This window comes from Aythya ferina, assembly GCF_964211825.1.
Source record: "Aythya ferina genome assembly, chromosome: 1".
Classification (NCBI taxonomy): Eukaryota; Metazoa; Chordata; class Aves; order Anseriformes; family Anatidae; genus Aythya; species Aythya ferina.
Window position 1 is genome coordinate 61,737,883 of NC_140296.1, and position 25,444 is coordinate 61,763,326.

General features: G+C 41.6%; 1 protein-coding gene across 1 annotated transcript; it reads left to right on the plus strand.

Moving 5' to 3' along the window:
- The first annotated feature begins 314 nt into the window (after positions 1-314).
- On the plus strand, positions 315-24,853 carry RAB20 (RAB20, member RAS oncogene family). Its single transcript, XM_084515306.1, has 2 exons — positions 315-556; positions 23,764-24,853. Exons 1-2 carry the CDS (start codon positions 385-387, stop codon positions 24,282-24,284), a joined length of 693 nt encoding a protein of 230 aa, XP_084371432.1. The 5' UTR covers positions 315-384; the 3' UTR covers positions 24,285-24,853.
- Positions 24,854-25,444: the final 591 nt, after the last annotated feature.

Sequence of the window (25,444 nt, forward strand, 5' to 3'; positions counted from 1 at the left end):
AAATACTGCTTTTTGAGCAGGTTTGCTTTGAAAAAAATCTCGCTGTTCTGCCTGGAGCCAGGCGGCTGTGAGGACGCCTGCCCCTTTACCCCCCTTCCCAGTGTGTGGGGGCAGCCGACAATAAGGTGACTTCTCCCAGGGACACCCCAGATTCGCCTCCCCTCTCCCGGCCCCGCTCTGCCCCGTTTCTGTCCCACAAAAAAACTTTCCCCGGAGCTTTTCTCCAGGCCCGGGGCCGCGCAGCTCCCGCCCGGGTCCCTCCCCCTGGCGCCGGCGGGGGCGGAGCGGGGCCGGGCCGGGCCAGGAGAAGGAGGAGGAGGAGGAGGAGGAAGAGCAGGGCCCCGGGGCTGGCGGAGCCCCGCGGCGGCGCCGTGTCGGTGTGCGATGAAGAAGCCAGACGGGAAGGTGGTGCTGCTGGGGGACATGAACGTGGGCAAGACCTCGCTGCTGCACCGCTACATGGAGCGGCGCTTCCAGGACACCGTCAGCACCGTCGGCGGCGCCTTCTACCTCAAGCAGTGGGGGCCCTACAACATCTCCATCTGGGACACGGCAGGTCCGTGGGGTTGGTATTGGGGCTGGGGGGGGGAGCGAGCTTGCTGCGGGGACGTGGCTTTTCCACCGCCGGGCTCAGCAGGGGGAGCGGGGGGAGAGGAACCGCTGGGGAGCCGGGCAGCAAAACTTCTCGGTAGTTTCCGAAGAAAAAAGGACTTGTGCTTCAGCAGGGACGTGTTTTATTGCGGTTTTTTTTTTCTAGTAAGCAGGACCCGCGAGGGTGGCTAGCGGTGGGCTGTGCTTCAGCGGAAGTATCGCCAAAGGCTGGCTTCACCAAGATGACTTCTCTTATGCTACTCTGCTTTTATTTTTAAATATATACTGCGAAATAATCGGGTCCGAGCTGAGCTGGGAAGCTGGAAAGCCTCCAGAGACTCTTCTCAGCAAGCCAGGCAAAGCACCCAGGCGATAGGCACCTTCCCGGGGGCTCAAAGCCTGGCTCCTTCCCCCCAGTTGGGGTTCACCCCACAGCGGGACCGCTTCGGGTGCTGCTGACCACGCAGCGCTGTGGCTGGAGCTCCTGTGGTTTCCTGAGCCCTGGCAGGGTGTCTGCTGGTGAAATGTGCCGTGCTGGGAGCTGTGGCTTCCCTGTTCTTCCCCCCGGTTGGGAATTAGCCTTTCAGAGGCAGGCACGGCTCCTGGAGGGTCTCCCTGTTGGCTTGGTGCTCCTGCGGAGTGGTGCGAGGAGCTCTGGGCTAGGCAGCACTGGGACCCGTGGGCTGTGGTTGATCCTCTCGTTAGTCTTCTGAGAACTTGTAGCTCCCAGGGCACGTACGTGCCTTGTTTCTGGTGAAGAAGTAGTGGACCTTGTGGGTGCTACAACTCTGATGGTGATAAGATTAAATGTGAGTTTTGTCATTGTTTGCTTTTTGCTTTTACGGTCCTTGTGCTTTTGTTGGCCACGACGTGTCTGCAGTCCTTGGTATGTGTGTATTACTCCTCCGTGGTGTCACTGTCATACCTCTACCAGAGGAGTGCCACCTAAGCTTTGAATTTTTATAGCAAGGAGGGGCTTAAAATTCAGTGCTGCGTTTGTTTATTAACCTGGCATTGCTTACTATTGAATTCTTATGAGGCAGTTACAGCGTAATCAAATACAGATACATTGTTCAGTGTAACTGTGTATGCAGAGCTCTGTAGGAGAACCCAAAAGAAAAGATCAGCCTGGAGATGCAAAATGCTCCAGCACAGCAGTAGCAAATGTATGTTTATTTTTGTTTTGGCTTATCAACATTTTTCTGGGCACTGCTCTCTCCGTAGAAGTCCTCTTTATTTTATGTTTAGTCCAGTCTGGATGTTGTTTGTTATTGGTAGGGGTTAGGCAGCTGCCTGTAATAAGGTAGACGTTAATAATAAACTGAAACTTTTTTTTGCTGTGTTTTTACAAGAGTAGACTTCAGTGACTGATGAGTATCAGTAGTGGCAATAGATCAAAAGTTACTTATGTGTGGATATTAGTACTACCTCAGTTCAGTTGCTGATCCTCTGAATTATTTGAAACATACCGTTTTTACTCATTGCTCTGGTCTTCTTGCTCTAGAAATATCTTACCTGTTTTCCATAATTAAATCTGCGTGCTGATGTGCTCAGGGTGCATGTTGTTGTGTTATCACTTAGTAAATCACAGAAATGCACACCTCACATCTACCAAGGGAAGTTTGAATAACAAATCAGCTCTCCTAGGTAGGGCTCCCCTCTTGGCTGTGCATTCCCACCCATCCTTATCCTGGAAAGATCAGCTGCTTAGTCTAATCTACATCTTTGATATTCTTATCCACAAGTCTTGTAAAATGGGTGTAAAGAAGTTGTCAGACTTTACTTTTTTTTTTTTAATGTAAATGCTCACAGCAAAGAACTTGACATTTCCAGTTTTCCAATCTGATGATTATGAAAGAAGTTGTTTAGAAATTGCATTGAACCCAAGGAGGCAAATAAGCTACACAAGGAAGAATACTTGGGAGAAGCACTGTGTGCTTGCTCTGTTTTTTTTTGTCCTCTTTCTTTTCTTAGCCACCTACTTTTGACTGTTTTTTCCATTGTCAGAGGCCTGGCTAGATGGTCCTCATGTTTCACCCAGTGTGGTGGAGCGGAGAATTGTTTGTTAACTCATATTCCCTGGATACAAATTATATTTACGTGTTTTGTTTGAGTCAGTTAATTCAAAGGAATTAAACAAACAAACCCCGATGTGCTTAAAGTATACAAAAGAAGAGGAAAACAGTCGAATTCTAGTGTTTGTTTTTTTCTTTTTTTTTTTTTTTTGAAGGGCTAGTCTGCTAGAGGGCCTTGGTCTCCAAAGCATCTGAGCGTGTGCCTCGAGACCTTCCTAGCAGTATTTTTCAGACCCAGGGAACGTAAGCAGTAGCATCAGCCAGAAGAACATTCTGCAAACGAATCGGAGGCTGAAGGCTCAAGGGTGTCCAAGTGTGTGTGTGTCTGTCTTCTAGGCAGTGCTGACAGCAGCTTTGGGGTAAACCAAAGCTCTCTGCTGGGTGTTGGTGGGGTGCAACACCATGCTAGTAGGTTCTCTCTTCTCTCTGGCAGCACAAATGTACCTTGAAGCTCTGGGTCTCGGTTCTGCTCTACCTTTAAAGGCGTGTGGTGTTTTTGCTTAACAATTCAGTGGAAGTGTTTGGGGATTTCACGTGTGTTTTCTATGTCTTAATATTTCAAAAGGGAAAAAATTGTTTGTATGTTAGTTTTTGGTCTTTTGAATTGGACATTTTTCAGGTGATGCCCCCAGAAGCAAGGCTGTTTAACTATTAGTGGTCAGGATCCATTGTGTTGCTGGCTTGGTATCAAAGCAGCAGGCCAGTAAGTTAATCACAAGTATTTAACAAAATTCACTTCGTGATGCTGTGACTGCATTTTAAGAAAGAAGCCGGCTTTTGAATTTACCATGCGGTGAGTAATGCAGCATGGTAATGAACATAAAGGTTAACTGGGAAAGTGAGCTTCCCTTCTCTTCCTTCCTCTCATCTTAAGCTAGGTGGCTGAATGGGAGAACTGATTTGATTATCTTCTGTGAGTATTTGGCTCTCAAAGAAGTAGAGCTTAACTGTAGCAGTCTGCAGTGGTGTTAGGTTCCTCGCTGACTTTGTCTTTGAGCCTCTTAACCTTGTTTTTGGAGGTGGAGGTCTATAGGGGGAGAAAAGAAACTACAGATGAGGTGGGTACTTGGGTTATTCAAAGCCCAAGAGGACCCTGAGGCAAGTGGGATGGCCCTTCTAAGCCAGGTGAAGGAGTGGCAGAGTAGCAGCAGATGTTGGATCTTGATCAGTGTTTAATGAGGTATGTTTGAGGAGGTTTAGAGGGTATTACCCCAACAAGAGTCTTGGGCAGCAAGGCTCATTCAGTGAGTCTGTGTGCCTGGCTGCGCTCAGGAGCCTGGAACTTAACAAGGTAGGAGACGAAAATCACAGAGGATAACCCGTCTTAAGTTTGTTGCCTGTGGGTCATACTCTTGGTAACTGGACCCTGAGCTGTCTGAATTTTTGCTTTTTGCCTCTGGGAAGATTATCCTGCAGAATATGATGTTGGCCTCTTCATATGATAGCTGAGGACCAGCGCCTTCATGCGCAGAGCTTCCTTGTGTATGGTTATAGTCCCCACATCTTGAAAAGGAAGCTGTCAGAATGGAGATTCAAAGAGATGGGGTGGTTAGCTGCTGAGAAAAATCTCCTGTGTATTTGGGGAAGCCAATGAAGAGAGTTCACTGTCACTGAGCTCTGTATCTAAAGCCTATGAAGCAGGCTCAGAAACAGGAATAAAGGTTTTGCTTTCAGACGTCCGCAGAAGCCTAGTTTTGTTGTTGTGAAACATTGCACTAGGGGATTTTTCTGCAATGAATCTTCTCTGAGAAGAGCAGAGTAACTTGGGAGGTGATTAAAAGTATGAGGAAACAATGAATTGTACAGAGAAAGTCCTCAAGAAACTTCTGTTTTTTGTGTCCTACAACTTGAGAATATAGAGATGCAAAAGTCAAAGGTGACAAATTCTGCTGCTGACAGAAAGTGCTTTTTTACACAAAAGCAGTAAAAAAATTGGAAATACCTTGTCACAGGGAACTGTGGGGAAGAAAACAAAAACGTGAACAACACATGGGGGACAAAATCAACACATTTTCTTCATACAGCTGCAGCTAACTCACTTTATTGACAGGGGATTATGTTTCTATTGTGTATTTTTTAGTACTGACTCTTGAGGAGGCAAGCTGTTGGAGAGGGTAGGCCACTTGTTTGTTGTATTTAATACAGGCCAAGATGAGTGTCACGTATGGACCTCTCTGGTAATGTCTCTGTTCAGACTTCCACGTTAAATCCATGCTTCAATAGTAGCGTGCAAAGGGACTCCACTAGTCCAGCCCGAGTGGGACACTGCCTGAAGGTTCAATACGACTCTCTCCAAATTGTATCGGTAACCTGGGATTTTCGCCTGGCTACAGCTGGCAATGTGTTATGGCACAACATCGCTAATGTTTATCAAGCCGTAGCTAAGGTTTGTGGCTTTGGAGTCCTCAGGAGCACCTCGACTTATGTGAAAAACGATGTTGTCTTTGCTTTTTAATTTTGGCCTGGAGTGGGGCCTGAGTTTTAGAGTCACACTGTAAAAGAGTGGAGAGGGATTAATCTTAACTGTTTTCAAGAGCATCTAGTGGGAAGGAAAACAAGGATGTGTTAGTCTAGTCTTTGGTGCATGATGTGTGTTCTTGTCTTCCTGTGAAAACTCTGCTTCATGTCTGTGGCTGATACGAATGAGTTTGTACAAGTCCTTGAATTGACTGAACATATTTATTTTCAAACCATGTTTTAAAGCCCCAAATCCTAGCTTGAAGTAGCACTGATAATCTTTGTAATGAAGAGCTTGTGCCTTTGGCATTGCATCCTGTCTTCCCTGCTTACTGAAGGAAGAGGTGTGTTTTCCAGATATCTCTGTCAAAATTGACGTGACAGCTGAAAGGTTAGTTTAAGTGATGACTGCCTGCTTAATGACAACACTGACAAAATGTTTGTGAGAGGGAGGCATAAAAGAGGGAAATGGCTAGTCAGACAGTGGAAACAAAATGGCAGACTTGCTTCAGGGTTGCTGACAAAAAATGCAAATGTATGAAAATTCATCTTGCTGGTGGATCAGAAGCAAGGTGGGAAAAACTGTAGAAAATTTCAGAAGGATGGCCGTGGACTGGATTATTTGCTTCAGTAAATTTGTCTGCTAGTAGGGTGTGTGCGAAGGCTTAAATAGGTATTTTGTGCAAGAAAGCAAGTCATTAATGCCTTGTTGCGCTCTTCATTTTGAGCTTAATATCTGTCAAATGCGTACCTGAGCTGTCTATGAACAGTCTTTCAACTATTTGGAGGTGGAGGGGAGGACACAGGGACAGAACGGGACGTGACACTCTTTTTTCCTTGCATCATCCTCTGTCTAGCTGGGTAAATAGTGGTGTGCTCCTGACACGTAGGCTAATTTGAGTATCTTAACTTCACGCTGTGATCACATATCATAGCTTAATTGTTTGGTGCACAACAATTATTTGCACTCAAGCCAATTGCCATGTGAGCTTCCAAGTGTTTGTTTTTTCTGTGGCAGCGTTTCTCTGGATGAACTGAAGGTGAACTTGGTAATTCCTTGTCCGAGTCACGTTGTAGTATTGCAAAACATCTAAACAAGTCACCTTTGTTTGGGTCTCCACAAAGAAAGACACTGAGACTGTGGTGGATACGTTCGGAGATGTCAGAAATTATGGAATAAAAAGAATCATTTTCTCTCCCAAGTCTGGCTGATTAGCTTTCTTCTGGGTGAACGTTGGGTAGGACCTTCTGGGATATGATCAAAAGGTGTCAGAGTTGTGATATATTACTTTTCCTGTTTTGTTTTTGTTATATTAACTATAGCTTCATATGCAGTGCCCAAAGATGTGCGGGCCTAGGAAATGGATTAAAACTTAGCTTACGTGAGCGGTACTGCTGAGAGCAGAGGTGGTCAGAGGAAATGAGTTTTGGCTTTTTCTTGTCTGAATTTGAACATTGGCTCATTAGAGCAAAAATACATCCTAGTCTAGTTTGTAGCATGGTGGACACTTCATGTACAAGACTCCAGGAGGAGGGACATTCAGAACTTTCAATATTCAAACAGGTTATAGTCACAAATTGCCTTACTGTGAATTAAAGCTTCTGTGCTTTCAGGTTATTTCTGTTTATTATTATTGAGCCCTCTCCACCCCCTTCAGTTCTTTCAATTTTGTTTTTGCCTTTTTTCTGTCATGAAAATAACTATTCGTATCCTCAGTTTAAAGAATATACCATTTTCCTTGTTTTTCTGGTCTCCAGGTTAATGAATTGAAGATTGAAACAATTATGTTCAGTAACCATTAAGTGTCTGACATAGATACCTCTCCCTCTTCCCACAGCATGTCCTCTCCCCAGTTGATCCAATGGCATTTCTCCCTTAATTCATTATATATTTAATATTCCTAACCACCGTTCTTATACTTAAGGATATTCTTATGAAATACAGGAAAAAGATGTTTTCCAGCCATCCAACTGCTCTTGTATACTTTGCTTAAAAATAATGGTTTTCAGTACTGCTGAAATAGCAGGGTGTATTTGTTCTACCATTTGTAGCTGATGACTACTTAACCTTAAATGTGTATGGTTGAATATTCTGTATGACTTAAGTATTTGAGTTTTTATTCTTCTCTTAATTATATCATTATCCATAGAGTGAAGGGTGGCTTAGTTGGGCATTCAGGGAAATGTTGTTCCTGTAAGAATATATAAACCAGGCACCTCAAAGAAACAGTTTGTGAGGTGGGGCAAGGTAAGTGAGTGTAATATGCTTTATGAAGAATGTAAAGTAGAAGGTTAGTACATGGGAATAGCCTTTAAAAGAAAAGAAATACTTAAATTTTGAACACTGGCCGTATAACAACTACTTTAAATGGAGACAACCAACTTTGGGATACCTGCTTGCACTCATGTTCCTAATGTACTGAACTGCAATGGTATAAAAACATACACGTGTGGTGGTGTGCCCTGGCTGAAATGACCTTCAGGTGAGCTCTTGCTCCCTTCCCTCCCATGTCCCGAGGGGTTTGGGCTGGCTGACTTCCCTGTCTGGCTGCGCAGGTTGCGACACTGCTGGGGCTGCGGATGAGTGCGGTTCTGTGCTTTATGCCATGAAACTTCTCAACGTTCGTTTTCTGTTCTTCATAGTGAGGTCTGTCGTCTGGATGTACAAATCTGGTGCTACTCTCTTATTAGCTCTCATATTTGGAAAGAAATAAGGCTCTGGGTTATTCAGAGGGTTTCTTGTTTGTTTATTATTTATTTCTACTCTGCTGTTTCTGACAGCAAACGGCAGCAAAAGATTTTGTTTTATTCAGAAAATTGGGAAGTTACAATATCTGTAGTGATTTATGGTTTAAAAAAAACACAAAACAAACAAAGCAAGAGTCCTATGTAATTTAGTCATCATCCTCCAAGCTTCGTAAAAGGGATCATCACATCTCTTGGGTGACACGTGGGACACGTTTTGGAAAATAGCTGGTATAATGAGACTGATTTTTACTTATTTTTTTCTGAAAAGCTGTTACAGACTGCTTATTTAAAAATAAATCTTTAGTTTCATGAAACCAAAAACACCTCAAACTGCTCACCTCTCCCTGGTCCCTGCCTGTGTGCCTGCTGCTTATTTTTATGAGGAGGAATAAACACTCTCTTGGACTCTCCTTAGGACGTGAGCTTTCCCTCCCACAACAGATAGCTGTCTGTATCACGTTCCTATTTCCCTTATCTCCTTTCCCCGTGTAGCATTGTATGCACCCTCCATGTTTCCACGTTTTCCTTCTCAACTGTTATTTTTTTTGTTAAACCTTGGAAGCCCAGTGGCAGTGGAGTAGTCGCTGCCTTCCTTCTAGCAGAACAGTACTTTGTGACCTAGGGTTGTTGCCTCATCGCTTTCTTAAGACTAGAGGGGAAAAAAAAAAAGGATGTAGCACATGCAAATCTGCAGTCAGTTCCCTTTCAGTAAGTGGCTTCCCCTCGTGTCATGAAGGTTCAATGGATGGATGCTGCACAGTGCAAGCAGATTGCTCTGCGTGGCATATGCTGTGTGTGAGTTCAGAACTGAGCTGTTTACAGGTCTTAGTGGTACTCCTTTTGTGCCAGGCTAGGGAGTGTTAATAAGACAAGATCAGTTTTATTTTACCATCCCTGTTTTGTGGTTTTTGTTTCTTTAATCCTTAAATTAATGCCTCTACACAGTGAATATTAAACATGCTCTTAAGAGTGCAGGCAGAGAAGCAAGAAGTGGAACTGGAAGGGAGAAGAAGTGCTGGAAACTAAAAGCCACGTCTTCATCTTCATCAGCAGATCTTCTGAAAACCCAAGCGCTGTGTTCCGTGATACGATTACCCAAATTCAGTAAACCTCTCCTGTTAAATCCCCGAGGCAGCTGTATGTCTGGCACAGTCTCCTGTTCATGGTGCTTGCTGAGGACAGCCCGCCGGGTCACCAGAACTTCCTCCTGCTTCTGACAGACAGCAGCTATCCAAGGGCATCCAGTGAGGGAGACTTCAGCTCAGTCAAAGCTGGTGGCAGCTGGTAATGAGCAGAAGCAATTGTGATTTTCTTGTGGATAAATTAGAACCGAATAAATTGTGTATGTTCTCAGTTGAGAATCTGCCTGAACTGATATTGAAACAAATCATTTAAAAATATGTCTGAGTGGGCCTAGGTTTATGTCCCTTGTTACTGATGCGAGATGATCTTCAGCAAATGAAATAGTAGATCTTTATTCGCTTTACAAGATCCATATCCTTCATTCTACCCATTCGACTTTCTACCCTGAATTACAATTTTTCAAATAGCTAGTGAAGGCTAGGCAATTGAAGTGTTAGAAACCAGGTGTTACTTGTAGTTATCTACTACAGCATGGTTTCATTTCACCATAAGACAGATCAACCTTAAATGCGAAGCACTTATCAAGTATCTGCTGGGGCAGACCATCTTTGGGTGCTTGCTGTTGGTCTGAGAAGGTAATTTCGTGAAGTAGTTCAGACAACTCTATTATTCGTTATGTGTGCAAGAACCATTTCTCAGTTTTAAAGCATGTGACACAAAAGGTCGCTTCTGACAACAACTGCCAGCTATCAAATGTTTTTTTTTCTCTTTGTGAAATCTGGTCTCTATATTTTTCAGAATCTGAATGTTGTATTTCTGCATGTTGACTTTTTTTTTTCCCCTCCTCAGTGGCAAACAGTGGTGACTACCAGCATTCAGCTGCTGTTTTACACAAGCTTCTAAAAGCTGTCATTTTGAAATATTTTAGCACTCTTCTTCCTGTCACGTAGTCCCAGTCAACTTGGAAAGGTACTGGTAAGATAAAAGATTTATGGAAGTAGTACTTGAGGTACCATCTGGATATGACTTAGCAATTAATTTTATCTCCAAAAGGAACCACGGCTGATATATTCAGGGCACATTTGGCCCTTTCTGTATGCCCTAGAGTGTCTGTACTGAACAAAGCCTTGTTGTGGAAGAACAGGATGATCTCTGGCTGTGGACAAGGGTAGGAAAGTGTGACCGGGTCACCCTAAATGTCCTCCAGGCTGATCACTGAAGGCTAAAAAATTACTGCTTCTGGTATCCTGGTGCCATGGTGGAAGCACGCCGGAGATCCTTGAAAATGTCTGAAGCCTGAACTTTTTTCAGTTTCTTTGTGGTTGGATACCTAAATTTAATTCACAGAGGACCTGCTTTCATTAGAGAAGAAAAATAGTGCATAGTTAAAGTGTTGCTGTCCTTAATTAGGATGTGTTTATTAAGTTTATGGTATTTCCTCACTCAAAGAATGGCATGATGTAAAATATTGTAGTGACTTGGTGTGTGCGTAGTCACCCGTCTTCAGCAAAATTTATGGGGAATTTCAATTATTAAAAGAAAAAAGTCTGTATAAAGATGACTAGGGTGAAAGTAAAGTATCTAATGAGGAAGCTGAAAAAACTAAGTAGACTTAAAACAGTGATAAAAATGAAGAAAAACAGGAAGCATTTCTCATTTGTGAGGGAACAGGCAGATGCTGATTGCTAACTGTCTTCACGGAGAGGAGGAATGACTAATAGTGCCAGGGTTTCAAAGGGTTTACTGATGTGCTTTTAGGAGAGCAATCTCAACCCCACCCGCCTCCGATTATTTTTTTATTATTTTTATTTTCTAATATCACACCTGTATCAATGTTTGCTTGGGTGAATTGGAAGCCAAGTTAACTCGCGGTTCTGTATTAAGTAATATAACACATCCAACTTGTCTTGAGTGACCTCCAGGGCCCTGCAGTGCTGGCTGAACTGTACTAAAACAAACCTGGCCCTGCATTCCTGTGTGAGCTAAGGACCAACTTCTCCCTTTGAAGAACAAACTTTGGGCGGGATCGCAGGCTTTGAAGTTCTCTTTTCTGGAGGTAAGGACCTGGTAACAAGCTCTGCTTAGCAATTGCACGAAGATTGTCTGCAGCACTGGTTCCTCTGTGGAAAGGAATTGCAAATTTAAGGAAAAAGTATCAGATTTTGGGTACTGGAAAGGGAAACAAGCTGCTTTTAGAGTTTGTCCTGTGGAAAATTAATTGCTTTTCTGTAGGAGTGACTTTTCTTTGAGGCGACGAACTATTGTTCCAGAGGGTGTTCTGGCGAAAAGGCTTCTTGCACAACCCAGAGCTGAGAGTCTGACGTGGCTGTGGTGGTTTCAAAGCCCACTTCACTTCTGTAAGTGGTCTCTTTGTTACCTTCACTGAGCAATAGCTGGCTTTAAGCCCTGCTGCTGCTGCAGTTAAGTAGTCGGCGTTATTGCTTCCTGCAGAACTCTTCCAAAGTAAATCCTAAGGTTATTTTTTTCCTCCTCATAGTTTGTTTCTAATCATATCTCTCCTTAAGCAGGTCATCTGCCAAATGACCAGTTCTTCTTTGAAGCAGCGGTTTTAAATTGCCTGTTAAACATAAAACTTCAGAAGAATTTTACATCTACATCGATGCTTACATTTTACTTTCTCAAATTCAGATTTCTCGATTCAGTCTTGCACTCCTGCTCACACCTGTACTGAAGCTTCCTGATTTTAATTCTCTAGTGCTCTGCCACCTATTCAGTAGAGGTGGTGTTGATACGGGAGTTCTGGCATGGTGTTTCCTCTTAGACAGAATGATACTGTCACATGAGTCTGGCATCACCTCATTTATTTTGCCAGACGTAAGCAGATAAAGCGTCTTCTTCTAAAACATCATAGTTTTGCAGGGAAATAGATAAATACCAGTGTCATTTTGTCAGTTTGTATTGCAGATACTCTTGAGATATGCTTGCTGGACTGGAAGGGCTAAGGTCATTTTTACATTTCATTTACAAGGCACTGCATTTCCAGACAGCTGAAAACATGTGAACTGCTTGAAGCTTCTGGGGTTATTTTCTTCTCCTAAAAAATACATATGGATCAAGAGAACTAAATATAATAGGTGGTTTGAAAAAAAGAAATCTCATTTAGCTAAATGAAAAAGTTACTTGGCGTGGTAGAGGTGTCAATGGGACCTTTAGCTGCAATATATATTTATTTACAGGGGTACCTATTTATATATATATTCACTTACTGGGATACCCAAAGTTTTTGTTGGCAAAAAACACACTAGATACTGTGGTTAGGAGCATTTTTCCAAAATGTTTTGTGTTACAATAATACATGGTTTAAATTTAAAACTTTGGATGGAAAGCATACCGGTAGAATAAAATTGGCCTGTCAATGGGAACTTTTGATTTTGAAATGAAAATTCTTGTGAGTTGAAAAGTTTGGGCTTAGTTCTAGTAATAGTAGGGTGAGTTTTGATTTGTCAGCAAGAAAAAAAAACAACTTACGAAACAGAATGGACTCCAGCTCCTCTTTTATCCCAGAGAAGTTGAAAATAGTTCATGGGCTAAATCTTGTGGATAATGGGGATCATCTCTGATAGTATTTATTGTCTTTTATTATAAGAGTTATGCAGCTCCTTTGTCTGGTAGACGCATTCCTGGTCAGATACCATGAACATGCATTTAGTCCAAAGACACTCAGCTGACAAGTCTATCTACAAAAAGACTATTGCAGTTAAAAACACGCAGACTAAACAAATGCGTAAGGTTACAAATATAGACTAATGGCCAAGCTAGGTTTTGTTTGCGCAACAATACGTGTTTTGTTGCAAGGTCCATTGAGCTGGTAGCAGATGACAAACCAAGCTCTTAATGTTTTGTGGTGTCCCAGAGCCCAAGAGCTGTTCCGAAACGTATGTGAAGCATAGAGATGAAAGTAATGAAGAATCGGGGTAACCACGCAGTGGTGGTGACTCTGTGCTACAGTCTTGGTTATAGAGTAATGCAGAAATGTTGGAGAAAAGAGCTACAAGCATGGCTAATGGATTAGAGGCAAAGAGCCTGAGTGTGAAAACTTGTTGACTTCTGTGGCCTAATTAGAAGAAAGTTAAGTCATATAGGAGTATCTTTTAGTGAAGAGTAGGGTTTTTTTTAAAGTGAATACAGCATAGGAATTTGTGGAATATTAACTCCTCTTTGGTTTTTCTATGAAGTACAGATTCTTCAGTTACAGGATGAGGGCTGAATGAAATCCTGTTGTTACACAGCAGATGAGACTCAAATGAGAATTACAGTGGCTGATCTCTGGCTTTACTCTGAATGTTTTTTTTTCTTTCCTCTCCTTTCTCCTTCGTTGGCTTGATCTCCTTAAACTTGTAAATGGGTCTGTCTTTGGGACCTGGTAAATGCTGGTAAATCTCCATTGCTGGTTATGGAATGAAAGTTTTCAAGGCTGGATTTAAAAAGTTTCTGGCTGAAACTGATTATTCTGACTGAATAATCAGGGATTTCAAAAGATGACTGAGCAATATTTATTTTATTGAGGATTGAGTGAGAGGATTTCATCTGCAGTAACATTTTTTTTGATACTTCTGTGGCTTGGTATATTCTGAAGGAGGTAACGGTGGATCGACCTGCACCAATGTAAGTTGCTAGTTACGTGGTTTTAGTTTAGCTGCCTTTAGAATGAGAAACTAACCATCCAAAAAAATAAAAAAATAAACCCACCAAAAAATACCAAACCAACCCCAAAGCCGACTTTTTCTCATTTTTGGTCGTGGACTTGTCAGAGGTGTGCTGGGAGTTAAGCCTATGTCTTTTGAGTCATTTCTTTAGCACCTCGGAAAAATGTTGTAACAAGATGTTTATTTTGGAGTTTCTACTAGTGTGTGCGTAGAAAGATAACCTTCTCAGAGGGTACAAAATAAAACTAAGCCTGTAGCAGAAGTTCCCATTACTTTCTGTTGTTGGAGAAAAGCGTATCACAACAAGCCATCATCTTCAGATAAAACTCAGATGATCTTGTAGATCATTAACCAAGTCTTTGGGTGTTTGGCATGTGACTCACAGTACGCTGTGCTGGCGTGGTTCTTGCGTAACTTCTCAGTGTGCTGTTTGTCCTACCAATAAAAGGCCCATTTAAGCGTACTTCTATGGAAAAGATCTCTTACGTGAATTGCGCCGAAATATCACTTCTGAAATGCAAATGGAATCAATGTTTTAATAGCTATTAAGCAATCAGTTGAAACTGCTTGATCGATTGGCATAGTTCAATCTTGACAGCAGATGCTCATCTCAGAAAGTATGGATGCATGAAGGCGCTTATTCCCCTGGTCATTCAGGACTGTTCTGTAATCACTCTGGGAGCATACAGCAAAAAAAAAAGAAAAGGAAACAAAGCCAAAATACAGTGATGAACATTTTTTCCTGATGGAAATCATAACAGCGGAAGGAAAATAAGGACAATTGCAGCTGTTCGTTTCAGCTTGCTGTTAAGGTGACTTTCCTTTCGGAAAGGCTGTAAACCAGGAATCTCTAAAGAAATATAAAACTTGAATCTCTAAATATAAGAAGCATTAGCAAAATTATTCATCCTCTTAAGGAAAGGCTCCTATTTTAGAAGGTAGGTGACATGGCTAAAATTATAGGACAAAATCTTTTCCCTATTTCATATTTGACAATCCCTTCTGAAACATGCCCTGCAAAACTTATTGGTGTATCTGTTATTTTTAGTTTAGTTATATTTAAAGGGGAGGAGAAAGAAGTAGGCAAAAAAAATCAGGATAAAATAATTTTTCATTATATTTATTAATATTTGTGGGTATAGAGTAATGAAATTTCTGTTCCCAGAAAGTAAAAGCCCCCTTTTTCAGATGCTTTCTAGTATTGCTGTCTTCCAGTGGTTCTTCTTGTATGTAAAGAGTCTGAATTGGTGCCTTTCCCAGCCATGCTGGTGGTGATTACAACTGGAGAAAAAAAAAATTGAATTCATATGCTGGGTTTGTATTGGAACAAGCAAAAAGAGCAGAAAGGAAAGAAAAAAAGGCAAAAAGGAAGGGGAATTATTGGATGGGAATCCATTTTTTTTTTTCCAAATACTACCATGTTTTCCTCTCTTTTTCCATGGAGACTATATTAATACCTGTTAAATATTTAGGCATAAATATGAAAAGTTACCCTCCAAAGATAATTTATGCTTCTTTTTTTAATTGCATTTAATTTTTAATTTAATTGCCTTTTCACATAGTCCTTCAATTGTTCATCACTGAATTTTTCATCTTTTTTTTTTTTTTTTTTGATTCTGAAAAAACTTTTAGGTTTCCTAATAACAGAGTTTATGTATGTTTGGATATGTTTTTTGGATCACTGGCGGCAGATTGCTGGGCTTCTCAAAAGTATCTCTTTAATATTTTTATTTACATAGACGGGTGCAGCTTAATCTCTCAGGATAAAAGCCATCCTGTGGTATCATAGCTCATAAACCCGTGATTACAGTGTCAAGGTATTTCCTGTTTTATGAAAACCATTCTCTGCCTCCAACTTGATAACTGGTTGGATTTTCTTGAGTAAGTTATCAGGCTGTTCGGACAAAATTAGAACAATAAACTGAATATTTTAATATTTGAAAGAATCCTCCTCTGTAATCTGCCAGTAGATTGTGTTAAGCTCTCTGTATGTGAATTCAATGGAGACTGGCTTATAGTGGGATAATGTAATGCCACATCCAGATTGGGAAGATAACATTTTCCTTTTGTACAATAGTGCACTGAGTTCTTGAGGGCTGCCTTTTATTTAAATGCCACTAAATTAAATGTATTTGAAAACATCTTCTGCTTCACTGTTTATAGTTAGTGGGGCTTTTCTGTCTCTGATGAGTAGTTCAAACATTGTTCTTTTGAGTTTGGGACTTGCCTCCATTTGAGTATTGTTCTCTATTTTCATGTGAAGATGCTTGTCCTGCTTGAAACAAACTTCCTGCCTGGACACCAGCTCTTAGGGCAGTACTGGAGCTCATTCAGCGTATTTCCTTTATTTATAAGGCAGTATAAATTCCTAAATGCTATCAGGCCTGAGGGGTTTTAAGCAATTCATAGCTAAAGATGATGCAGTGGATAAGTTGTAGTCTTTCTAGTCTTCACTTTTTATGTCCAAGTGAAACATTTGTTAACGGGGGGGTGTTATTTGTAGGAAGATAATTAAAGCTGCCTGAAGGACAGTGCTCAGGTTGAAGGCAAGACAAGAAATTGCAAAAGCGAGGAGTGAATGATGGCTCCTGCTTGTGTGGTTTTCATGCTCACACTGAAGGGCTGTGTTGCAGAGAGCTTTACAAGCCTCGGATGCTTCGTGTTTGTAGAGTGGGAACTTTTGCAGGGTGTTTGCCAAATTCTGAAGGAGTCTGAAATTCCATGGTTGTTCTTTAAGGTAAAAACATAGAGATTTAAGGGAGAAGATTGTCTATTTGGCCATTTAAAGTCTTCTTTTAATATGAGACAGATACCTCACTTAGCAACTGGGAGTAAGTTACATCTGGAAATGCAGTAGGATTGTCCCAGTCCTATACTACATACAGGTTGCTTTCCTGGCTGTTTGGTTCTGACAATTTTTCTTCAGAGGGATATACTGAAGAATCTTCCTTTTTGTTCTTTGTTCATTCAACCAATGCAGCTTTTTTTTTTTTGTTTGTTTTTCTCTTTCTACTTTACAAGATGAAAGTGAAGCCCTTTGGGTATGAGATCAGGACTTTCCTATGTTTACATTATGTTCTGCTGTGGCCAAGGCATCCATACACTTCATCTTAATAACTTAAGTAGGTTCTCATGAAGTAGGGCATAGTTCACACCTTGAACGTTGATTAGCTTCTGAGTAATTAATATAAACAAAATAAATGTTGTCTTGATCTTTTAGTAGAGCTAGAGGTCAGTTGTACTCTGAAACTTCCATGCACCCAAGTATATTCTCTCTTATACCATTGTAAATGTAAAATACCAGGTAAAGGCAAAGCGTAAGTGAATTTTCTAGTTACTCAGCATTAAATGGTTTGGTGTTTTGTTTTTTTCTTTTCCCCTCTCCAAAACTTTTATTCTATGGGGAATTTTGTCTTGGAGCAAAACCAAATGTTGACATTTCAAGTGGATCAGGAAATTGTGTATTCAAGCAGCTTCTGGGTATGTGAAAAAATTGAGCTCTTCAGTGTTCTCAGGCTCATTTGTTTCCGCTAATTCCTACTTATGTCCTCCATGCTAATCCTTTGTGATGGAGAGCTTTATTTTTATCCGCAGGTAACCACAGGCATAGTCCAGCTCTTCTTAATAGAGTTCCTGGCTGTAAGGGAAATGCGTTAAAGCTGTCTAGAAGGAATAAATATCAATATTGACCAAGAAGTGACGAACTCTGACTTCATCAATGTCAAAACTTTACAGCCCAAGTCACATGTAGGCAGGGGAATTTTCCTGAAGCCTTCAAGGACCTTTATTGCTTGCTTTTTGATAGTCAGCCTGTGTTTTGGTATACGTGTGCAAACAGAAATCTCGGTTTCTAGCCAAATTATTTCCCCTAATGTCAGTTAAAGGATCATAACATTACCGGTCTGTCTGCAAACAGAAGGAAATGCTGTTTATTAAGAAGGAGCTTCTGTGTATGGTCTTGTGATTACATGGATGGTCCTACTGAAGCAAATCAAGAGCATCAGGCCCACCCTTTGAACCTCTGTCTTGCTGCAGCTGAATTTGCGTTTCTTTCTAGTACTGTTCTCTGTGCTGTCTCATGGGTGTCATACTTCAAGGGAAACCAGCTGCTGTGATCTTTTTGGACTTCAGCAAGGCTTTTGACATGGTTTTCCATAGGATCCTACTGGACAAAATGCCCAGCATACTCCTTACCAAAAACATCATACGATGGGTGAGCAATTGGCTGACGGGCAGGGCTCAAAGGGTTGTGGTTAATGGGGCCACATGTGGCTGGTGGATGTCACTAGTGGGGTCCCTCAAGGCTCCATTTTAGGGCCAGTCCTCTTCAATGCTTTTATAAACTATTTGGATGTAGGACTAGACGATGTTCTGAGCAAATTTGCTGATGACACCAAACTTGGAGGAGTTGTGGACTCTGAGGGTGGAAAGGCCTTGCAGAGAGACCTGGACAGATTGGAGAGCTGGGCAATCACCAACTGCATGAAGTTTAACAAAGGCAAGTGCCGGGTCCTGCACCTGGGACGGGGCAACCCTGGCTTTACGTACAGACTGGGCGATGAGACACTGGAGAGCAGCGTAGAAGAGAGGGATCTGGGGGTTATGGTTGACAGCAAGTTGAATATGAGCCAGCAGTGTGCCCAGGCAGCCAGGAAGGCCAACCGTATCCTGGGGTGCATCAAGCACAGCATCGCTAGTTGGTCGTGGGAGGTGATTGTCCCGCTCTACTCTGCGCTGGTGCGGCCTCACCTCGAGTACTGTGTGCAGTTCTGGGCACCACAGTACAAGAAGGACATTAGACTGTTGGAGAGTGTCCAGAGGAGGGCAACGAAGATGGTGAAGGGCCTAGAGGGGAAGACATATGAGGAGCGGCTGAGGGCACTGGGCCTGTTCAGCCTGGAGAAGAGGAGGCTGAGGGGGGGGACCTCATCGCAGTCTACAACTTCCTCATGAGGAGGAGTGGAGAGGCAGGTGACCTTTTCTCTGTAAACACCAGTGATAGGACCTGCGGGAACAGTGTTAAGCTGAAGCAGGGGAAGTTTAGGCTGGACATCAAGAAGAGGTTCTTCACCGAGAGGGTGGTTGCACACTGGAACAGGCTCCTCAGGGATGTAGTCACTGCACCAAGCCTGTCTGAATTTAAGAGGCGTTTGGATTGTGCAGTCAGTCACATGGTCTAAACTTTTGGTCTAAAATTAGACCTGAGCAGTGCCAGGAGTTGGACTTGATGATCCTTATGGGTCCCTTCCAACTCGGGATATTCTATGACTCTATACTTCATTTTCTTTCCTGTTTTGGCTACCGCCTTAGGGCACAATTCCTGTTTAACTTTGCATGTGCTTAGATTCAGACTCTCTTTTAAAAGAGAACTAGAATTCAGAAGGGAAAATCTAGGTGGTACATTGTGTTTGTGCTTATTCCTCCTGCTCAAATTACAGTAAAAAGAAAGCCTTGAAAGAGATCTGGCTTTATGGGCTGTCTCAAAAACTTTCTGGACAATTTTGCACTTTTGTTTATTTTGAATACAGTACTAATATACTTCTACCACTCACCTTTGTAGTTTTCCACACAACATGTTTACTTTAAAAACTCAGAATTTGGGACCGTTTTCAGACTTAGGTATCAGAATAACATCACTTTTTTCAGTGTTTTCTGGAAGACCTTTTCGGCTCCTTAGTGTTCAAGGTGTTATATTCCCTCAAGACTTCAGGTAACAGCCTGTTTTGCATTCTTCTGTGTGCTCAGCATTAAGAGATTTAAAACTAGTTTTTCCAGTGGAAGATACCTTGGAAGTGTGTGTGGGAAGTCATGTTTAGAAGCTGCGGTGAAAGCCTTTGCAGAGGTGTTAGGTAAGGAACAGATTTAAATCTGGCTGGAGGAAATTTTTACTCTCCTAAACATCAACAGCGACTCCATAAGTGACCTGGGGTCTCATTCTCCAGGGTGGCCAGGGACAGAGCTCCAGGAAGCAGCTGGGGACAGCTGATCCCATGGCTGGGAAGGGAAGGGCAAGCTTGGTCAGGTTGTGGTCCTGTCTGGAACAAGCCATCAGGTGGGCTGCAGCCACCCAGCTGTAGGTCAGGCTGGCTAGATCAGACATAGGCCTTCAGTTCTTGTCTTAGAAGACTTCAGAATCACAGAATCATTAAGGTAAGCCCTCCAAGATCACCTGGTCCAACCACCCCCCTACCACTAATGTCACCCACCAAACCGTGTCCCCAAGCGCCACATCCAACCTTTCCTTGAACACCCACAGGGACGGTGACTCTGCCACCTCCCTAGGCAACCCGTCCCAGTGCCTGACTGCTCTTTCTGAGCAGAAATGTCTGTTTCCAATGTGAACCTCCCCTGGCATAACTTGAGGCCATTCCCTCTAGTTCTATCACTGGTTACCTGTGAGAAGAGGCCGACCCCAGCTCCCCACAGCTTCCTTTCAGGTAGCTGCAGAGAACAATGAGGTCTTCCCTGAGCCTCCTCTTCTCCAGACCAAACACCCCCAGTTCCCTCATCCGCTCCTCACAGGATGTGTTCCAGGCCCTTCACCAGCTTCATAGCCCCTCTCTGGACATACTCCGGGGCCTTGATGTCCTTCTTGTAGTGAGGGGCCCGAAGCTGAACACAGTGCTTGAGGTGTGGCCTCACCAGAGCTGAGTAAATCTGGCCTTGCTCATTTATCAGGCTGGCCTCTTGCAAGATCTGCTTTTCCCTTCTTTTTCCAGTGGGTTTCTTACAAGCTTTAGGGTCCTAAGGTCCATTTGGCTCCAAATTCTTTGCTTATGGCAATCGCCACAGAATTTTGAAAATGCTTCTTGGCTGTGCTGCTCCTGACTGGGTGAAGAATACAAGATTTCATATGTTTGCTGGAAGAGCCTTCGTGATACAAATGGTGCTGCAGGGAATGATACAGCCATAGGAGTTTTGAACTGCTTAAAATAAGGCAAAACATAAAGAAAAACTGAAATTAGTTTTCATTGCTTGGCTTTAAAAAATTCCCTAATATTATTCTTTCATTGTTGATCTTATTGTTCTTGCAATTCCTTTGATTGCAAATTATTTGATATAGTTCTGCCACTCTTCCCTGTTACCTTTCTTTTTTTGCAAGGGTGAAATTGTTTCATCCTTCGATCCAGGGTTTGCAGTTTTATCTAGCTGACTGTGTAAAAAGGCATGTTGTTGGAGTGGGACCAGGTCCTTCCAGACAAGGAAGTAACTGGTCCTAAGAGAAGGATGGCTATCTCTCTGTAGTAAGTTTTTCACATTATGTCTGATATTATTTTGACCTTCATTATATAGACTGAGACCTTGAGGATAGTTGAGATTCTAATTTAAATTCATTGCATAGTTTTGACGGGGGGAGTTCTGCATATTCCCACCTATGAGTGCTACCAGTGGTCTGCACAAGGAGACTGTGCAGAAAAGTAAATTATGCATTTTCTGCATGTTTATGTAGATTAAGATGTGTGGGTGAGCAAAAGACTGTCCATAATTCCTCCAATATAATTAATCCCTTATGCAAGGAAAATTCTTCTTTCTGCTTTTTACCCTTTTCAACAATATGTTAGTTGTAGGAATAGTCGGTTCGTGGTTAGAATGTAATTGTGTCGTGGTTTATATTGTGCTGTGCAAGATTAGATTAGCATACAAATTCCATAAAACAAGCAATACTATTGTTCTAGCATTCGGTTGCTGTAGCAAATGATTTTGGGGGCTGGATTTAAGCATCTCAAGTGGGAGAACGAGGAGAATATATGTTCCATTGTGGCTTCCAGACCACAGTATAATAAGGATTCTGATGAAAACAAAGTAGGTCATGGCACAGACTTCTCCTAAAAAAAAAAAAAATGGAGATTTCTAATAACTCACAGTGCAACAGAAAGAACAAATATGAACGTGAGATTTGAGGAGAAAGTGTGAAAGTACTGACCTCCTCCTTCCCCTACACCCCAATCTCCCTTGTTCTTACCTAGCATAATGAAGCAAGGGCATCTCTTCTTTTCTTTATTCCCCCTTATTTCTGATTTCTACATCACTGGTTAAAGAACTTTTTTTTCTGGAGGAAAACAAATCAAAAGTTATACAAAACTGCACAGATGCATAAACGTTGTGTAATAAACGTTGTGTAATGCTTTCCCAAAAGCCGTTCACTGAATTTTTGACCTCTAAAATGTGATAAAACAGCAATTTCCATTATTCACTCTGTAGGTAAGCATTTAAACTACATGCATGCTTTTTTTGATGGGGTATCCTCATTTTCTGTGCTAAGAGGAAGTAACCCAGAGACTACCCAGAGAATTTATAGACATCCATTTATATCCTTTTTCAATCATTCACCATCATTTTTGTTTTAACTATTTGATTATTGTTTATTATGAGTATTTTTACTTACACAAGTTTTCACCATTTCTGGGCATCCACACCATCTTCCTTTATACCTCTCTATATTTTACTCTGCATGCTTTTAGATTAATTTCTTTAGCGGTTACCAGAATTTCAGTCAGTGTTGAAGGACTCAGATGGATTTCATATTTTTAGTTCTGTTTTCCAGTTTTGTTTTACTGATACTTTGATACCTTTGATACTAATGTACTGATACCTTGTCTCTCTTCTGGCCGCCATGGAGTAGTGTCCTGAGGTTTCTCAAAGGACTGTGTACAGTGACTCAAAGGTCTATTTTAAATTCTGTTCCTGATGGGAGGTAGGCTCTAAGTTACCTTCATCATGTGCGTCTTCATGTGGCAGATATGTTTTCCTAATACACGCTGACCTGTGTCTTTTGGCATGGATTTCTACCTTTCCTGTTCTACAGTCATTCGCAATGATTTTGTGATACTGTAACTCTTGGTGATCAGTAGCTCCCTGAAAAAAAAACAACACACAAATGTAACCAGATCATTTCCAGATTTTCTATAAATGGAGGCCCTGTGCGAAGAGACCATATGAAAAGTGTTGATAAATGATGTTAAATGTTCAAAAGAGTGTAGTTGGAGTTGTATTCTTGGCTCTCTGTTATTTCCTTTGTTCGTTCACAGTTCTGTTCTGTAGCGACCAAAGGCTGGCTCCAATGGCTATTTGAAGTCTTGTGCATTTAATCTTTTTCTCAATCAAGTCTGGGGAAGAAAAGTGAAGGTGCTAGAGCAAAATTCCTTATGTCCTACATGTTTGGAAAAGTTGCAGTTCCCTGTCAGAAAGGAAAACACTGTTTGTCTGTCTTGAGTCTCATTTCCCTTGGTCCCTTTGCAGCCACTGAAGAGCAATGTTTCCTTCTCAGAGTTTAAGGTAGAATCAGTTTTGTCTTCCAAGAAACAAGTCAGAAGGAGACCATTGAGGCTTAGGTGGAAGTGATGTTAGGTGTTTGCTGGATGATGATTAGGAAAAAATGTTTTGCTATAATTTGTGGTTATTGAGTGAGTTGGGACAACTAAATTGAAAGGTAAATCACAGTTAAAGTGAAGTTATGGTTCATTTGTATCTGTTTAATGCCCTAAAAAGCATAAGTACTTATGATGGGACAGATGCATAATAATATAGACCATATACGGAAGTATTAAATGACAAGGAGTCTCTTCCTGTAAAGCCAGTGTACCTGAGAACAGTGGACATGTAACATAGCACTAAATTGCTTATGAAAACCTTCAAAATCTAGGAAGAAGTGGTCTTTGATCCAGATTTCTGAACTAGATGTACTTTGTAAAGTATGTATGTACTCACTTTGTACTGACTAATAAACTGTAGCAGAACTTGACACAATAAAACTTACTTTGTGTTTATAAATGGTCCAATAGGTGGAAGGAGACATCTGTGGATGCAATCAGGGTAGTTACTCACGTGACATAAACCAATGTGTTTTTTTTTTTTTTTTTTTCTTTTTTTTCTGCAACTCTGAATGCTTTGTCACACTTGCACAGTCGCTCATCTTTACAGGTTCCCTGCCCTGAATCAGTGTGCAGTGAGCTGAGCTGTTCTGTGGCACAGTTGCACTCTCAAGGAGAAGTTTAAAAAAAAAAGTGCTAAAAGTAACATATTTTACCTTCAGTGCTCTATCCCATTTTGTGAAATTGGCTTAAAATTTCTTAGACTCTTTTACTTGGTTAATGATCTAGCTTCCAGTACACTAACTTCTTTTGTGTTTAAACCTTTGCCAGGACGGGAGCAGTTTCATGGCCTTGGGTCTATGTACTGCAGAGGAGCAGCTGCCGTGATCCTCACGTACGATGTGAACAGCCTCCAAAGCCTGATGGAGCTGGAAGACAAATTCTTGGCGCTGACGGACAGTGCAAGTGCTGACTGCATTTTTGCTATTGTTGGAAATAAAGTTGACCTCACTGATGACTGTGCTTTGCCACCGGATGAAAATAGGCCTGAAAAGTCTGTTGCCAGCTGTGGCGCAAAGGTGCGAAAACAAGTCCGTGCAGAGGATGCGATTGCACTCTATAAGAAGATACTGAAATACAAAATGCTAGATGAGAAGGATGTTCCAGCCGCTGAGAAAATGTGCTTTGAGACCAGTGCAAAAACAGGATATAAGGTGGACTACTTGTTCGAAACTGTGTTTGAGATGGTAGTGCCAATAATTGTAAGGCAGAAAGCTGAGGGGCCACCGCAAACTGTAGACATTACTGACTACAAGCCAGCAAAAAGGACAAAATCTGGTTGTTGTGCCTGAAACATTTATGTGACGTAAGAAATGGGAGGGACTGTTCACTCTAGCAGACTGAAGACTAAGAAGTTCTTACAGTTCACCAGAAAACAAAAGTGAAAGAATAAATAGACTGTAATGGTTTATGTGGGAGAAAATAAAAAGCCCCACCCACAGCCAAGTCTCCTGAATATTAAATGTTTCTGGGAAACTCTGTGTATGAGAATGTGAGTGAAATTATGGAGGAGGACTTGCCAGTTTCCAAGGGCTCAGAAGGCAAATTGTGTTAGTACATTTGGTAAAGACAATCATTTGAACAGTTGTGAAGGAGTCTTATTTTTAATGACTCACCATTTCATGTTGCATATAAATGATCTATTTGTATACTCTATACAGTTTTCAAATGATAATCATCTTCCCCCTTGTGATTCTAACTTTGGAAGATTGAACACATGGTACTTTTTTATTCTTAAAGAGAAAAAGAAAATCCAGATATAATTTATATTTGTAGCTAATAAAGTGATTACAGTCTTCTTATGTCAGATATGACACTGTAAGATTCAGAAGCTGTACTATTAAAATCACTGTGGATATGTGCTCTTCGTATGGAGACTTTATTTACGTGAATTGTAATGCTGGCTTTCATGTATTAACAGAGCAACATCATAGATCTTGCTGCTGTAAATGGAAGTTGCAGAAGGAAGTTTTTTCCTTCATTTGTCTCGTGTTGTTTCTTTATGTGGAGAAGCAAATTTTTTTTTGTTTCCTTTCTGAGAAGGAGGGAAAGAAACGAGCATGATACCTCTTTATGGTGACTGATACCATAGTGTTGAAAACCTGGGTTCTTCATTCCTTCCAACTCCTCCTTGGCTATGCCCAGACAAATCCATGTATTTGATTTTTATCAGCTCTGCTATACTACCTGGGGGGGAGCGAGAACTGGTATTTTCTGATTTATAACAGGAGGAAGGGAAGAGAAGGTGCATGTTGTATTCCTTTGTGCAGCTTTCTATTGTACTAAAGAGGTGCATGGTGTCCCTTCTGACTGCAGTAGAGGACGGGTTATTACTTCATACTGCTCCTAGAGCTTCCCAACCCCCCCAGCTACAAAGAACTCATGCAGTGGTGCAGTATCTCACACTGAGACATGGTAACCAGAGAGAAGATGGTTAGTAAAAACAAAACAT

Bases quoted from the DNA above. Each gene is read 5' to 3' on its own strand.
- RAB20 (XM_084515306.1), top strand. From the start codon at position 385: ATGAAGAAGCCAGACGGGAAGGTGGTGCTGCTGGGGGACATGAACGTG. The intron at 557-23,763 runs GTCCGTGGGGTT...AACCTTTGCCAG, and splicing joins CTCCATCTGGGACACGGCAG to GACGGGAGCAGTTTCATGGC.